The 17,181-nt window shown below is 54.6% G+C and overlaps 1 protein-coding gene across 1 annotated transcript in view; it reads left to right on the forward strand.

Moving 5' to 3' along the window:
• The first annotated feature begins 808 nt into the window (after positions 1 to 808).
• GARNL3 (GTPase activating Rap/RanGAP domain like 3) overlaps positions 809 to 17,181 on the forward strand; it is a 150,800-nt gene continuing 134,427 nt past the window's right edge. The window contains 1 exon segment of the mRNA XM_056108856.1: positions 809 to 977. Within this exon segment, the coding sequence (XP_055964831.1) occupies positions 886 to 977 (92 nt within the window). The 5' untranslated portion in view covers positions 809 to 885.

Here is a 17,181-nt window from a genome sequence, read left to right on the forward strand (position 1 = left end):
TCTTGCAGACCTCGGCGAGACTCGACTCGCGATCTAGCGCGCTCGGTGGGAAGTTTAGACTCTGAGCCTGCTACCTGGCTCTGCGGACCTGGGTGCCCGGGAGGCGAGGGCGAGGGCGTGGCCGAGGGGCGTGGTCTAGGGGTGGGCGGGGCGCTCTGTGGGCGTGGCCAAAGCGTGGGCGGGGCGGGGAGTAAGCGCGGACTCGCAGGGGACCTGTTGGAAGCGAAAAGGCGCGGGTTAGCTTGCGGCCGGGACCTGCGGTAGGCGGCCCCCCCACCCCTTCCCCGAGACGAAGGGAACCGTGTTACGCTCGGAAGAGCGAGGAGAGCGAGGGGTACTGAGGTACGGAGGGGCAGGGCCGCGAGGGGGTAGGTGAGTGGGGCCTGGGCCTGTGCAGAGGGGCAGGAGTGGGAGGAGCGGACCCTGCGCCGGAGCGAGGTGAAGACAGAGCGGGTGTTCGGGGCTGAGAACTGAGCCGAGGGGCCCGGAGCCAGCCCGCGTCGGGAAGCCCGCAGGGCCGGCGCCGGGGGCGGGGCCAGAGCCTGGGGGCGTGTCCTGGGCGGGGCTTGGGCCTGTTCGAGGGGTTGGAAGCCGACCGGACTGAAGTTCGGGGCGGGTCTGGGGTGGGACTTGCCTCCCGGCTCTAGGGCGCGGGGTGGGCGGGGCTGAGTCGCGGGGCGGGGCGGGGGCGGGGCCTCGGCCTCTCTGAGGGGCGCGCGCCGCGCTGCGCTGGGCTTCGGGGCGGGGCCGGGGCGGGGCCGGGGCCGGGCGAAGGCGCGCGGGGCGGGGCGCGGGTTGCGGCGCGCGAGCCGAGCGGCCGGCCGAGCCCCGCCGAGGCCCGAGCCCACCCGAGCGCGCCCGAGCCCGCGGCCCCCGCCCGGGGCGATGGAGCCAGAGCCCGGCGGGGCGGCCGCGGCGCTCCTGCGGCAGAAGAGGGCGGCGTTGCGGCGCAGGGGGTGCAGCTTCGAGAGCCCCAGGTACCGCCAGCGCGGAGGGGCGCGGCCGGGGAGGGGCGGGAGCGGGGAGCCGGCCACGTGCGGGCCGGGGGCTGGGGGCGGCGCCCGGGGGGCTCGTGGGGCCGCCGAGGCTCGGACGGAGCCCGGCGGCGACCCCCGGCGGAGCGCGGCGGGGGCGGGGGCGGGGGTGCCGCGGGGGGGCGCGGGCAGGGGCGCCCCGGAGCGGAGCCGGGAGTGTCGGGGATCCCGCCCCGCGCCCGCCGGGCTGGGGGGCGAGCGCCCCCGCCTGCCGCCGCCCCCGGCTCAAGGGCAAGGTCGGCGCGGAGCCCCCCGCGGACCCGGGAACCGCCCCGCACACCTGCTGCCGCCCGCGGACTCGGGCTGGGGGGCGCGTGGACTCGCCACCGCGTCGCTCGGGTCGACCCCCGGCCCCGCCGCAGCCCGCCGCCGCCTTGCTGCAGACGCCCGCGGGCTCGCGACGTGCCCGCCCGCCCACGGCCGGACCCTCCCCGCGCCCGCCCGGCCGGGCCGAGGGGTCCGGTCCAAACTGTCGCTGGGGCCTGTCCCCCGCCCCCATCCCCGCCCCCAAGCCCTGCATTGGGTGATAGCAGGGCCGGGCACGGGGACGGGCACCAGGGAAAGCCTGGGAAGGGCAGGGGGCATCCTCTGCAAGGTGAGAGAAGGACTCCTCCCCCACCCCGCCCGGAGGAGACCCCCAGACGCCCGTCCAGCGCTCCTCACCCCCTGCCCAGCTTTGCCCCGCAGCAGGCAGCGGGGTGAGCCGAGTGGCAGCCGTGGGGAGGGGAAGCTCTGTCCCTGCCCGCAGAGGGCATTTCGTCTCCGTGTCCGGCCAGGGGGGCGTCTGTCCTGTGTGGGTACCACCTTGCTCCTTTCTGCCTTGGAGTGGTCATTTCTTTACTCTTGGATGATGCCACCCTCCTCCCGCCACCACCCAGGTCTCCCTGGCCCCCTGGCTCAGCTCTGAGCCCTGCTCCTGGGGTGGGGTACCCTGCTGCAGGTGGGCCTGGACGGTAATCCCTGCCCAGAGATTGGGGCACGGCAGACCCCACCTCTGTCGTGCCTTGGCCTTGCTCTCACTGCGGGAGGAAGGTGCCTGCGTTCAGGCCTGAGGGGGCACGTCCAGAGCCGCGCCCTGGTGAACTTTCTGTGATGTCTCTCCTCTGACTATCTCTGGACCACAGTGACCACAAGCCACCTGTCAGGCTCTCGGGTGCTAAAAATGCACCCCGTGCAGTGAAGGAGCAGAAGTCTTCATTTTCTTTCGCTACCTCCAGGTGCCTCATGTTTCCAGGACTGGACAGTTCCAGCTAGAAACCGTTTCTCCTTCTCCGGAGTCTCACTGTTCCCCTCCTTCATGCTAAGGATTCGAGGGCAAAATGATTTCTAGGTCTTCTGGGGCTCCCTCCCCGCTGCCTCATGCTCCGTGGATGAATCTTACAAACTGTGTGAGATCAAGGTGACCACTTTCCTGGCTGTAGAGTGATGTGTCCTCGGAGGATGGTGTTTTCACTCACCCTTCGTTACCGTCTGTGCTATTGATTGACAGTGCTCCAAAAGGCATCCCGAGTCTCTATGTTACTCGTTTATAAGAAGAATAACTGTTTCCTTACGATGAATTCATAGAAGTGAAGGTGAATGGGTTTAAGAAAGGGGACATTTTTAAGGTGTTTGACACAAAAATGCCAAATTGCACGGCCTTTGGGGGCTGCACTTGTCTTGCACATGGAGGACCCGGGTTCAATCCCCCCTGGCATCCCATTTGGTCCCCTGAGCCCCACCAGGAGTGAAGCCAGGAAAGCTCTGAGCATTGTCGGTGTGGCCAAAAATAAGTAAATTGTCCCCCCAGAATTTTCTAGCAGTTTACAGTTCCCCTGAAAGCCTACAAATGTTCCTGTCTTTTCTCGTCCTTTTTGCTAGGCATTATCATTTGTAAATATTTGCCAAATCTGATCTATGTTGTTTATGAGGGCGGTCAGACTTTTTCTCTTATATTCATCTATTGTTTTGTGTTTCTTCTTTAAATGAAACAAATAGGCATTTACTTGACCCATTTTCCCCTGGAATGTTTACCCTCTCCTTCTTGCATTGAAGCACTTTATTAAGGAAAATTTGGGAGAGTCCAGAACAATAGTCCAGTGGGACGGGTGCTTGCCTCGCACAGGGTTGGCTGGGGTTAATCTGGCACCATGTCTGTTCCCCCAAGCCCCAGCAGGAGTGATCCTTGCGCACAGAGCCAGGAGTAAGCCCCAAGCCCCCCACCCTGAAAGTTAAATTTGAGTCAGCTATTTCACTGTCACTGTCACTGTCCTCCCGTTGTTCATCGATTTGCTCGAGTGGGCCCAGTAACGTCTCCATTGTGACACTTGTTACTGTGTTTGGCATATCGAATGGGTAGCTTGCCAGGCTTTGCCATGCAGGCGAGATACTCTTGGTAGCTTGCCGGGCTCTCCGAGAGGGGCGGAGGAATCGAACTCGGGTTGGCCATGTTGGCCGCTTGCAAGGCAAACACCCTACCTGCTGTGCTATCACTCTAGCCCAAGTCAACTATTTAGACAAAAAAAAAAAAATTTGCCTTTATACTCTGGTATTTCTTGTTCTAGTTTTTACATAATTTTTTAAAATTAGTGAAATTCAGTAATTATTCATCTGGTTTATTAAGTATAATAAGTTTAGAAAAGGCTTCTTTGACTTAAAACAGATGTTGCCTGTCTAATCTCTCTCCTTGTTCTGGTTGCTTTCCAAAAATGACCCATTTAATCCATTAATCCCAATGATCTCACTTTGAAGTGAGACTGGTAAGTACTGCCCTTAGTGGGCTGACTAAATGGACTCATGGGGCCGAGGGAAGAGCTGACATGGGGGGCCAGGGCCATGGTGCAGTGGGGAGGGCACTTGCCTTGCACGCGGCCGTCCCGGGTTCAATCCCTGGCACCCTGCAGGGTCGTTGGAGCCCTCAGGAGTGATTCCTGTGGCCAGAGCCAGGAGTAGCCTCCGAACACTGACGGATGTGGCCCCCCAAACAAAAACAAACACAAGAGGTGACATGGACTACTGTGACCCATGCTGCTTTTGCTGGAGGGCGGGCCCTGCTCGAGACATTTGTTCCCGAAGGCCTCAGGAGGTGACCAGCAACGAGGATGCAATAAGCTACAGCTTCTGCAGGGCTCCTGGTGGGCTGCTGGGGATGAGGGTTTGCTCTGCCTGCACCCCTAGAGCCCTCTCGTTCATTGTGCCAAACTGAGAAGCCACAGTGCTGGGTGGGGCCTTGGTCTTGCCTCACGCACTCGGAGTCCTCGTTGACCTGGACACTCTCTCTCTTTCTTTCTTTCTTTCTTTCTTTCTTTCTTTCTTTCTTTTTTTGCTTTTTGGGTCGCACGTGGAAAGGCACAGGGGTTATTCCTGGCTCTGCACTCAGGAATTACCCCTGGCAGTGCTCAGGGGACCATATGGGATGCTGGGAATCGAACCTGGGTCAGCCGCATGCAAGGCAAACGCCCTACCTGCTGTGCTATCGCTCCAGCCCCGTGACCTGGGCACTCTTCTCAGAGGGCGTCTGTCTGTGCCAAATTGTCCGTGTCAGCTCTGCACCCTGGCGGGCAGGCTCGGAGAAACAGGGTGGACCCCAGGAGCAGGACCAGGTGCCTTGGCAGGCGCATAGCCCCACGGGAAGCCCAGAGGTTGCCAGGCAGGAGGGTTCGCAACTCCCCTGGCTGTGTTGTTCCCATAGAGGATAAGGAGTTGAGAGGGGCCTGGGCTGCGTTTCTGCCCTCTCTCCCCCCTGGTGCCTGAACTAACCCCTCTGGCAGCCAGACGCCCCTCTCTCGGGATCATGGTGGGCTTTGAATGACTCAAAACGGCACAAAGCATATGAGTCAGCACGGCCTTGGGCTCACACCTTTTCCTTCTCTCCTTCCTTGCTATCACAGAGGCTATAACGGCCTGAATAGCCCCCTTCTCCCTCCCACCCCCAGCGAGGTTGACCAGGAGTCAACCCTGAGCATCGCTGGGTAGTGGCCCCAAGACCAAAAAGTAAAAAGAAAGAAAGAAATGTACCTAATATCTTCTGTGACTGTGGTGATTGATCAAGAAATACAGTGAAGGCACCTGGGTAATCTTAAGTGACCCATCGGGGGCCAGACTCTGTGATTTTGAATGTCATACTCGATGGAACCAAGCCACAAATGGGCCCAGGTGTGAAGTGGTCATGTATCGGTAGGGTGGACCTTGCAAAGCAATTCCTAAAGGTCCAAAAATTGCAGCACTGAAGGGAACATTGGACACTGGTCAGGTCAGCCTCTCGGAGATTGCTCCTCAGGGTGTGTCCTGGACCCGAAGCTCTTGTTAGAAGTGCAGATTCTCTGGGCCGGAGAGATAGTACAGTGGGTAAGGCGGTTACCTAGCACGCAGCCGACCTGAGTTTGATCCCATATGGCCCCCCTGAGCACTGCTAGGAAGAATTCCTGAGTGCAGAGTCAAAACAAACAACCCTGAGCTCAAACGCAAGCCCAGATTTACACAGTCACAGTCCGTGAGAGCGGGCTCTGAAAACCCCTTGAGAACCGGTGCTCTCTGGACTTACTACCGTGACACCGTCATTTGGGGGGGTGGGAGGGCACACCTGTCAGCTCTCAGGGCTCACGCTCGCACCTCACTTGGCATGAGAATGGCCAGGGGACTGTTTCCTGGCCTCCCCCAGGGAGCGACTGACTCACTGGCCAGGGCAGGTCTCCGAGTAGTATTTTTAACAAGCTTGCAGTGAGGCCAGGTACTGGCCCAAGGATGCCCTGTGGAAACGATGGCTCACGAGTAGTGGGAACACGGGGATCTTCACAGCAGCCCTCGCAGCTCCTCCCCCCCCTTCCCCGGCGTGGCTTATTTTGTGAAGGAGTGGGGAGCCGGCAGCTCAGCTCTGGTCTCTCTCCCGGCCCCCAGGCTGAAGCGTCTCCTCTCCTCCGCGCTGGGAAGGGCAGTGCCCGGGGCCCTTGCCAGTGGAAAGTGAAGCCTGGGATTGCCGACCGGAGGCTCCGTGGACCAGTGGTCCCGAGTCCCCGGCCTGCAGCGGCTGCAAACAGGACTTGAAACGTGTCGGCATCTTCCTTGGTTGGTGCCTTCCCAGCTGCTAAAAATGGCTTAAAGATGATCCAAGGCTGTGGATGACAGACAAAAGGAGAATTTCTGGCTCATGCAATTGCCAAATGCTGGGGTGGGTGGACCAAGTGCTGCCAAAGGCTAGATCTAGGCGCCAGATAGCGTTATCAGGAGCCTGAATTTTCAGGGTTGGCTTCACTCTCCTGGGCTTCCCTCCTGGAGGCAGAGGAAGTCAGTGGCGGCAACCTGGCAGAGCTCAGCACACAGGCCCGGCTGCAAGTCTCTCTCCTGGTGGTCTTCTAGAGCAGGGCTTCTAGAACTCTCTCCCCTGATGACCCCTTTTTACCCTAAAAATCTTTACATGACCTTGGGTTTGAAAAACAGATATGCAGGTCAAACATCGACTGATCAAAATTCATAAATCTATCTTTAAAACAATTTTTCTTTTTTTTTTTTTTTTTTTTTTTTGCTTTTCTTATGGGTCACACCTCGCAATGTTCAGGGGTTACTCCTGTCTGTGCACTCAGGATTTACTCCTGGCGGTGCTCACGGGAGACCATAAGGAATGCTGGGAATTGAACCGGGGTCAGCTGCGTGCAAGGCAAACACCCTGACCACTGTGCTATCTCGCTCCAGCCCCACATTTGAACTTTCTTTTGGTTTGTTTTGGGGACACACCCAGCGATGCTCAGGGGTTACTCCTGGCTCTGCACTCAGGAATGACTCCTGGAGGTGCTCTGGGGAACCTTCGGGGATGCCGGGGATCAAACCTGGGTCGGCTGTTTGTAAGGCAAACTCCCTACCTGCTGTACTATCACCCCAGCCCCTCAAAACAAATTTATTGTGGCCCCCACATTCAGTAACTCAACTCCATATGGGGTCATAACCCACAGTTTAAGAAGCTAGTGTCTGGGGCCCAGAGAAATAGTATTGGGGTTCAGTAGCTTGCGTTGCACAAGGTTGACCCCAGTTTGATCCACGTTTGGTCCCCTGAGCCCTGCCAGGAGTGATCCCTGAGCACAGGGTCAGGAGTAAGCCCTGAGCACCCAATCAAAACATAGAAGAAGTTAGGGTCTAAGCCTGTCCCAGACTTGATGGTCCTTGGATGCCTCAGGTTTTAGAACCCTGAACCAATCATTTTGACCCAAAGGGAATAAACTTGCAAATTGGCAAGGCCTGAATAAAGAACCGAGAGTTTAAATAGCTCCTATGAAGAGTCTAAGAGGAGGTTCCTCAGGGAGCGGATGGCGGGCCCCCAGCCCCCCAGCGCCATTACTTCTGGGAGGTTTTCCAAAAGTACAAATACTCAGATGCCCCCAGAGTCACAGAATTGAGGTTTCTGTATTTTCCATTCTAGTTGTAAAGCCGACCTCAGTTGAATGGTTAAATTATGCTTACTAAGTTTAGCCACGGTGGGTGCAGGGCCCTGCTCAGACGGAAGATTCTGAATTACAAATGGAGAGCATCTTTTCTCCTCTCCCAAATATTGCTTCCTACAGAGTGGCTTCCTTATTAGTAATGCATATAACCCACGCCTTGAAAGAACAGACTGGATGCCAAGACAAACGCGCTCTTGTTCCTGAATGTGGCTTTTCAGGCCAAGAGAGGTTCAGAAAAGAACAATTATTCATTCCGCATTTTGGATGCCTTCTTTTCTTCTTCCCAGCGCTTCTCTCAAACACGTTTGTGATTCTTCCTTTTCTTCTTCTTTATTTGGGGTTTTTGGGCCACACCCAGCATTGCTCAGGAGCCATTCCTGGTTCTGCCCAGGGGTCACTCCTGGCTCTGCTTGGGGGCCCAGATGTCATGCCAGAGACTGAACCGGGGACAGCTGCATGCAAGGCAAGTGCCTTGACCTCTGTCCTATCTCTCTGGCCCCTATTTTTCGGGGGGAGGGTTGGGGCCTCACCTGGCAATGCTCAGGGGGTACTCTTAGCTTTCTGCTCAGGGGTGACCCCTTGCAGTGCTGAGGGGGACCAGATGCAATTCTAGGTATTAAACCAGAGTTGGTGGGAAGTAAAGCAAGCTCCTTCCCCCCTGTACTAGTCTTCATTTTCTACATTGCTTCATTATTCTTTTTGTGTCGGGTCGTTGAGCAGACTCCTATTTTTTTTTTTTTTTGCTTTTTGGGTCACACCCGGCGATGCTCAGGGGTTACTCCTGACTCATGCACTCAGGAATTGCTCCTGGCGGTGCTCAGGGGACCATATGGGGTGCTGGGAATCAAACCTGTGTTGGTCATGTTGGCTGCGTGCAAGGCAAACACCCTACCCGCTGTGCTATCACTCCAGCCCCCTATTTTTTTTTTTTAATGTAGGAGTACTGCTATTTATTCAGCCACTTATTAGCTGATTCAATTGGGCATGAACTTCACCTTACTTTTTTTTTCATTTTTTATAATTTTATTTATTGAATCACCGTGAGAGCAGTTACAAAGCTTTCGGGTTTAAGTCTCGGTCATACAATGAAACACCTGTCCCTTCACCAGTGCCCATTCTCCACCCCAAAACTCAAGTATATCCCCCATCCCACACCCTCTGTCTACCGGTGGGGCAGATGATTTCCACTTTACTCTCTCTCTACTTTGATTACATTCAATATTTTGACACCAGACCCACCATTATTATTTAGGATTTTACCCCAACACTCAGATCTGCTGAAAAGACAAAGAAAACAATTTGTTTTCCATTGCTGGTTATGAATAACATATGATGTCACGTGGCTGCAGTAGTGGCCGCGCAATTTTGAAATTTTAACAATTAAATCTGGAGGAATTTCTGCCAAAACTTGCTGGGCTCCGAGATTTGTTCCTGAGTCTCTTGGATCATAGACCTTAAACAGCTTGATCAGGAGCCAGGAAGGCCATTCGTGGGTGGCGACTCGGGGTCTTGTTGGGACGAGGAGGAAAGGGCCGGCTTCACCCCCATCCCGTGAGGCCAGCCTCCTATTTTTTTTAACTTTATTTTCCTTTTTTTTTTCTTTTTGGGTCACACTCGGCAATGCACAGAGGTTACTCCTGGCTATGCACTCAGGAATCACCCCTAGCGGTGCTCAGGGGACCATAGGGGATGCTGGGAATCGAACCTGGATTGGCCATGTGCAAGGCAAACGCCCTACCCGCTGTGCTATTGCTCCAGCCCCCAGCCTCCTATTTTTTATGTCTTAATCCAGGAGACATTTTTCACAGGTACTTTTGTAAGGAAATACTTTCACGTGAAATGAGGTATTTTCATTTCCGAGTCTTCATTTTCTACATTGCTTCATTATTCTTTTTGTGTCGGGTCGTTGAGTATTAAGCACAAATACATTTGCTGCTCTTCGCTTTCTTCTGAAAAGCCAATTCTCTTCCTGCGAGCGAGTGCAAGTGGGCCGTGAGGGGTGGCCTGGGGAAGGCCCTGAACAGCTGCCTTGCATTGAGCTCTTGGCCTGCAGAAGAAACTTAATTTCCCGATTATGTCTGTTCTCCGAAGAGAAAGCGGTGGGTGAGGGGGGGGGGGGGGGGAGGACAACTTTTATTATTCACTAGGAGTTTAAATTAACGCAGACCAGCTTCCTTTCTTGGAGGAAGACAATCGTCAAATTAGTTTTGCTTGCGAAGGTTAATACGAGAAATCATGTATGGTGGTCTGGGCTCCAGAGATGAAGATCCAGACGGAGATGCGGCCAGGCACAGTGCTGTGGGCAAGGGAGAAGTGGGTTGGCCAGTCCAGTGCCTGCAACTCCCTCCTGGCTTCTTCCCAGGAGAAGAAAACGTTGGAGCAGAGGGAGAGTTGGAGATGTGCGCGATTCAGACACACACCTCTGTCTCTGATCCCCTGGGATCCCCAGGGATCCCCTGAATAGTGAGCGATGTGAGTGAGCAGTGAGGGGTGGCCGCCATCCCAAGATGTGTTTGTCGAAGGGTTTTCTCTGTAGAGTTACTTGGAAAAGAAAAAGTCCAGCCAGTCCTTTGCATCTGTTAGAAAGTCTAATGCCTGGGCCGGAGTGATGGCACAGCGGGGAGGGCGTTTGCCTTGCACGTGGCCGACCCAAGTTCAATCCCAGCATCCCATATGGTCCCCCAAGCACCGCCAGGACTAACCACTGAGCATTGCTGGGTGTGACCCAAAAAGCAAGCAAGAAAGGAAGGGAGGGAGGGAGGGAGGGAGGGAGGGAAAGGAAAGGAAGAAGGAAGGAAGGAAGGAAGGAAGGAAGGAAGGAAGGAAGGAAGGAAGGGGAAAGAAGGAAGGAAGGAAAGAAAGAAGGAAGGAAGGAAGGAAGGAAGGAAGAGGAAAGAAAGAAAAAGACTGATGCCAACCTAGGTCCTATACCCGGGACCTCATATAATCCCCTGAGCCCCACCAGGAGTGATCCCAGAGCACAGAGCTAGGAGTAACCCCTGAACACAGCTGGATGTGACTCAAAAACAAGAACAAAAAAGTTTTTAATTAAGAAAAAAGTAAATATTGAGGGACCAGAGAGATAATACAGCAGGTTGGACACTTGCCTTGTATTCAGCCCACCCAGGTTCAATTTCCTACATCCCATATAGTCCCTTGAGCCCACCAGGAGTGACCCCTGAGTACAGAGTCAGGAGTAATCCCTGAGCACTGCCAGGTGTGGCCCCAGAACAAAAAATCATAACTTAAAGTATAACAAATTTTTTGTTAAATGACTGGTTTGGTGCACTTCCGTTCACTGCTCCGATAAATTCCATGCAATTTAGATTTGGGGACTTATATGTAAAAATATTGTGTAGGTACACGAAATGATCCATTCCTTTTTTTTTAATTTGGGGGAAATTAGCGCGCACACACACACACACACACACACTTAAAAAAAATTGCAGAGGGAGCCAGAGTGATGGCACAGTGGATAGGGCACTTGCCTTGCATGTGTCCAACCCAGGTTCTAACTCTGAAACTCCATAGTTTCCCTGAACCTAGCCCCTGAGCACAGAGCCAGGAGTGGCCCCTGAGCCCAGAGCCAGGAGGAAACCCTGAACACTGCTGGGTGTGGTCCAACCCCCACCCCCAAATGCAGAGGAAATAATAAAAGGGGTTAAGGCACTTGCCTTGTTACGCAACCAACCCACGTTCAATCCTTAGCACCAAGTATAACCCCCACAAGCACTGCCAGGAGTGATCCCTGAGTACCACCAAGTATGTCTCCCCCCCTCAACCAAAAAAAGTAAAAATTTTAAAACCAGAAAGAGAGGGCTGAAGAAGTAGTACAGGGGGTGGGGCGTGTGCCTTGTACACATCTGACCCAGGCTCAATCCCTGGCAACCCTTATGATCCCTGGAATCCCGTCAGGAGTAATTACTCAGTGCAGAGCCAGGAGTAATCCCAGAGCATCGCTGCATTATGCCCCCCCCCAAAAAAAGAGGGAACTATTTGGGGCATCAAATGTCTCGAGAGCTCAGGCTACTGGATGCTGGTTTTGCATTCCAGTGACCAGGGCTGTTGGTGAGGGCTGACGGGCAGGTTTCTCTGGAGCACTGAACCCACCCCAGAGCTCACAGATGGAGTCAAGGGGACAGTTCATGTGGGAGCGAGGGGATCTGAGCAGGGCATTTGTGTCATCTTTGATTTGGGGGGTGTGTGTGCGTGTGTGCGTGCGTGTGTGTTTGTGTGTGTGTGTGTGTGTGTGTGTGTGTGTGTGTGTGTGTGTGTGTGCGCGCACGCGTGCCTACCTTTTGTTTGATAGAGATGTTTCGATCTGCTGGGAATGATTCTGCAAAGAGAACCTTAACCTGGATCTTAACCTGGGTGGAAGGGGCTCTACTTGCAAGAGAGAAAACCCACGGGAGGCTATAACAGACGCCTGCGATCCCACATTTGAAAAGGCGTCAGAGGAAAGGGCACAGATCGTGTGGCCCCGAGCTAGACCTGAAACCACCGAGTCGCCGGTTCCGATGGGGCTGCCCATGCCCAAACCCAGGCGGACACGTCTCTCCTGGGTGGCACACTTTAAAGGCCCCACGCCAGAGTCCGGCAGGTCAGTGACAAGTGATGGCACAGCCTTTTCTCTGAGCAGCCGTGCACAGCGTCTTCAAGCGTCTGCAGCTGGAGCACTGAGCCCGGGGCTGCCCTCCGGTGCCTCTTGGCTGTTTGAACAGAGAAGGCTTAGCGTGCGCTCTCCTTCAGGCCGGCGAGGGCCAATCCCTGTGGATTCCCCAGCGCAGCCCGCGACTCCCAGAAGGAAGGCGCCGCAGCTCTGCCCGCCGCGGGAGTCTCACACGGTTAAGCTCCAAATCCCGTCTGCCCGCCAGCACTTGGAAAGGTGGGGGGGGGGGGGGGGTCGGCCCGCAGCCCGCTGCAATCACAGCCCACAGCATGAGCTGCAGCCCTGCTGGATTCAAGGGCACCAAGCCGCCTGAGGGCCTAAGACATCACCTCCTGAACCGCTGCCCCCGGCAAAGCCGCCACCAGCCCGCCACGAGGCTGAGCGACCTTGAAGTGGCTTCAGCTCTTGGCAGCAGCCAAGAAGCGACCATGGTTGAACCATGAGCCCTGCACCCTGCACTGGGCATCCCATGCCCTGCTCCACTTCCCTTCCGTCCCCGGAGCTGCCCTGTGGGCTCAGGAGGCTGGAGGGGCCCCGAGTGCTCACTCTTGAGCACCTCCCCTTCAGGGCCTGCAGCGCCCACAGCTGTCCTCACTCCCTTCCAGGTAAGAGTCTCTCACGAGACTGTGGGTGCAGGATCTAAGCTGTATCTGCAATGCCGATTGCAGGACAAGGTTAACAGGGTCGCGCACCAACTTCTGCTTGTCGGGACTCAGGTGAGTGGGTAATGAGCATGGAACTCCTCCTGCACCTCCAGGATTCACCACAGAACACAGTTTCTTTCTTTCTTTCTTTCTTTTTTTTTTTTTTTTGCTTTTTGGGTCACACCTGGCAATGCACAGGGGTTACTCCTGGCTCTGCACTCAGGAATGACTCCCGGCAGTGCTCAGGGAACCATATGGGATGCTGGAAATCGAACTCGGGTTAGCAACTTGCAAGGCAAACGCCCTACCCGCTGTGCTATCTCTCCAGCCCCAGAACACAGTCTCTTTTATGAACCACAGCACTAACTACTGGTCACCCCAGCCTCAAGTTGCCAGCACCCTGGTGAAAGGGCCCCAAACTTAAGGTGCTGCTGCCCCTTGGCAAGCCAGGCCCAGAGTCACAGCACTGGCTGGGGCAGTCACAGGGAGTTTGAACCCCCGTATGTGTGCTTTTTGTATTCTTTGGGGGACACATGCAGTGACACCGGGTGCCGGAAGTGAACCCTCCAGCCAGAATGTATGAGCAAACCCAGGGCTGCAAACCCAGAAGGAGTCGGGACAGCAACGCCTGGCCTGCGTGTCATGAGTTTGACTTGTGTCTGGGAGAGCTGCCGGCCAGTCAGAGCTCTCCAGACTCGGTGCCGCCGCATCGGGCCTGGATCGTCGCTTCACACGTGACGGGGCTTGGCTGCTCACACCGTGACCGTCCTCAGCCAAATGCTGCCTGTCAGACTCGCCAAGAAGCCAGGAGGCCTCACTACTGCCCGTGAGCTCTCCCAAGGAAAGGCAGGAGGACCGCAAATTTTTCTTGCTATCTTGGGCCTCCCCAGGTCTTCACACAGACTCTTTTTTATTAATTAATTTTTTTATTTTTAAATTTTTATTAGTGAAACATCATGAGGTACAGTTGTAGACTTACAAGTCTTTGTGCTTGGGTTTTAGTTATACAGTGATCGAGTACCCATCCCTCCACCGGTGCCCATTCTCCACAACCAAATGATCCCAGTATCCCTCCCACCGCCCCCCCATCCTCTCATCCCACCCCGCCTCTGTGGCAGGGCATTCCCTTTTGTTCTCTCTCCCCTTTTGGGTGCTGTGGTTTGCAAAAGAGGCATTGAGTGGCCATCATGTTCGGTCTATAGTCTACTTTCAGCATGCTTCTCCCATCCTGGGAGGAGCCTCCCAACACCCTTTATTTGGTGCTCCCTTCTCTATCTGAGCTGCCTTTTCCCCTAACGTCCACATAGACTCTTGTGGAGCCCATCCATGGGTGCGTGAGAGACAGGCCGTGGGCCGTATAGACCAGGCAGTGGCCATTGGGCACAGGGAGGTGGACTGTGAGCCGGGAAAGCAGAGCCCAGCCAGGCTGGTGCTCCTGAGAAAGATCCAAGGAGCTCCGACGGGAGCTGCGGGGGCTCAGCCACCCCCAGACCCCTTTGCCTCTTTGCGTGGGGCTGTTCCATGTCGTTCCGTGAGCTCCAGGCTGTGCCCTGCACGGCGCCCTCAGATGCTCTCCAGTAGCTAAATATTTTAAATCGTGAGACCAGGAAGATAAAATATGTCAGAGGATTAAGAGGTACATTTTTTTAAATGAGGAAGTTAGGACTAGCGAGGATAACAGAAACGAGTGAAAAGGATTAAAATGAATGATGGCCAGACAGAATCTGAACTGTGAGCAAATGAAGTTAAAGGAGATGAAAGAATAAGAAAAAAAAAAACTTATGGGGCTGGAGCGATAGCACAGCGGAGAGGGCGTTTGCCTTGTACCCGGCCGGCCTGGGTTCGATTCCCAGCATCCCATAGGGTCCCCTGAGCTCCGCCAGGAGTAACTGCTGAGTGCAGAGCCAGGAGTAACCCCTGTGCATCGCCGGGTGTGACCCAAAAAGCAAAAAAAAAGAAAAAAAAAACTTATGAAGTTTAAGAGTAATGTTTTGTCAAACTTGAATGCAATTAAATTCTGGAAAAGGTTGAGTAGAATTGGCATGTGCAATCTTTTAAACAAAAATTAGAAAAAATAACATGTTTAGGAAAATGATCGTACTATTAAATTGAATTAAAATTGTACTATTAAAATACAGCATGTAAGTAACCTCGAAGACAATCTACTTGTTTTGTTTTGTTTTGTTTTGGGGTCTCACCTGGCAGTGCTTGGGGCTCTTCCTGTCTCTGCACTCAGGAGTTACTCTTGGTGGTGCTCAGAGGACCCTATGGGATGCCAGGCATTAAACCCAAGTCTGCTGTGAGCATGGCAAGTGCCCTCCCCACTGTAGTGTGGCTCCAGCCCCGCCTAACACGATCTGCTTTCAATGTTCTCTAGTAAGGGTGACCACCTGTATTTGCGCATGCGTCAAGATATCCAGGACTACAACTTTGGTAGAAAAGCAGCCAGGTAACATTATCTTTCAGACAGCGGTCACCCCAGGCTCTAAGCCCTCCTGATTTGTGGGGCATGTGTCCTAAGACTCTCAGTGGGTGCCTGAGACCATGGATAGTAACAGGTCCTTCATGTTTTTCCTGGACAGGCATATGCAGGAGGAAACTTGATGTTTTTTTCTTTTTCATTTTCATCGAGATCATGATCTGCAAAACTACTAATGATGCTTTCATGAGTGCCTTGTCCCAACACCATGCCCACTTCCGGAGAGCCCGGCTCCCTCCACCAGTGTCCCAAGGACCCGCCCAGGGAATCTCAGTTCTCTTGACAGATTCCCGAGTTCTCATGCCTTTGGTCATTTGTGGTTTCCTTACTGTTTGTTTTGTTGTTGTTGTTGTTTAAATAGCCCACATATGCAGGAGCTCTTTTTTGTTTGGTGGTCGTGGTGACAGCAGCATTGATACAGATGAATACGCTCACCCCCTTGAAATTCCACAAAATTCTAAATCAGTGATAAGCTGTTTACAAAAGTTCCCCCCAAAATGTCTTTTTTTACAGCATATACATTAAAAAAAACTAACAGTATGAATAATTCTATGCTAATACATTTTTAAAATGTACCTGGGATAGATAAATTCACAGCATACCGTTTAGCAAGGGAGAGGAGAGGAGAATTAAATCTTAATAAAGCCAGACTGTAGTCATGCACAGTGAGAGAGCAATAACGCATGATGAAGTCGAGCCCTGACTGCACTCCGCAATCAGAGTCACGCGCGTGTGTCCCCGCTGGCTCAGAGTTGCTGATTGCAGGGAGGTTTTCGGGTCCCACTTGGCCAGCACGTCTGTCTTCCGGGCAGCTGGGAGGCAGCCACACCGCCCGTGTGACAATAGGGTGCAGAAGGTCTCCTGTGGGGACCCAGGAGGAGGCTGGCGGTTGCAGCAGCTCTGTTCCGGGGAGAGACCCCCGAGTGGGAGGCCGCCGGCTGCCCCCAGAGCCCCCCACTCTGGGCTCCTCCCCCCACTCTCCGTGTATGTGCCCCAGGGCCACGTCTGCAGGTGTTCTGTCCACAGGTGCGAGAATTCTGGATACCCGGAGTCAGCATCCTCTGGGACCCTCTGTTCCTTGCTCTTTGGGCGGTGGGGGGCGGGGGGGAGAGGCAGCGTGAAGGCCCCAATTGGAGCAGCATTGTTCAAATGTACAGAGCCACAGGCATGGTCCCAGGGGTCCCCAGCACCCCAGGACCCCCCTGGCAGCGCAGTCCCCTCAGCCCCACAGTCCCCTGCAGGCACCAAAATCTAAAGGCAGTCACGAGGGCTTTTTTGACTTTTTTTTTATGGTCCCAGGAAAAGGATTCTACGCTGATCTGCAGCAGTGGAAGTCTCTCCCAGGAGACGTAACCCCAGACTAAGTCTGGGGACCCCGAGGGTGGCATGTGCGGGTGCAGCCCATGTGGCTTACATATCGGCACCTGGGGCAGCGCCTGTGGCCGTTGGCATGGCCACAGTCCTGCGTTATTCCTGCGGGTGCCACCTGCTGCTGAAGCCTGCTTGGGCCTTTCCTGTTCACACTGGCTTCCTTTTTTTCCCTCTCATCCTTCGTCTTTCACATGGAAGTGCCACTTTCGAAGCAGAAAAAAAAGAGAAAAGAGCCGAAGGGTTCCCAAGAGCGTCTGTCACTCACGCAGAAGCGTTGCTTGCTCTTTATTGGCCTGTTTAGGGCCGAGGCAGCCAGAAGGCCGAGTGCCCCCAGGGGCCCCTGAGACCAGGGTTTCAGCTGAGGAAGGGGCAGTGGAGAGCATTGGGCCTTGGCTTCCTGCCCGGGCTTGGGTACGGGGGAGTGACTGGCAGCCGGTGGCTTCGCCACAAGGCCTGGCAAAGTGGGGAGGTGGAGTGGCCCTGGGCTCCTTCCACACCCTCGAGGTGGGTCACTCCACTGACCTTTTTCCTTTTTTTTTTTTTTTTTTTGCTTTTTGGGTCACACCCGGCGATG

This window comes from Sorex fumeus, unplaced genomic scaffold (assembly GCF_029834395.1).
Source record: "Sorex fumeus unplaced genomic scaffold, SorFum_2.1 ptg000233l, whole genome shotgun sequence".
NCBI lineage: Eukaryota > Metazoa > Chordata > Mammalia > Eulipotyphla > Soricidae > Sorex > Sorex fumeus.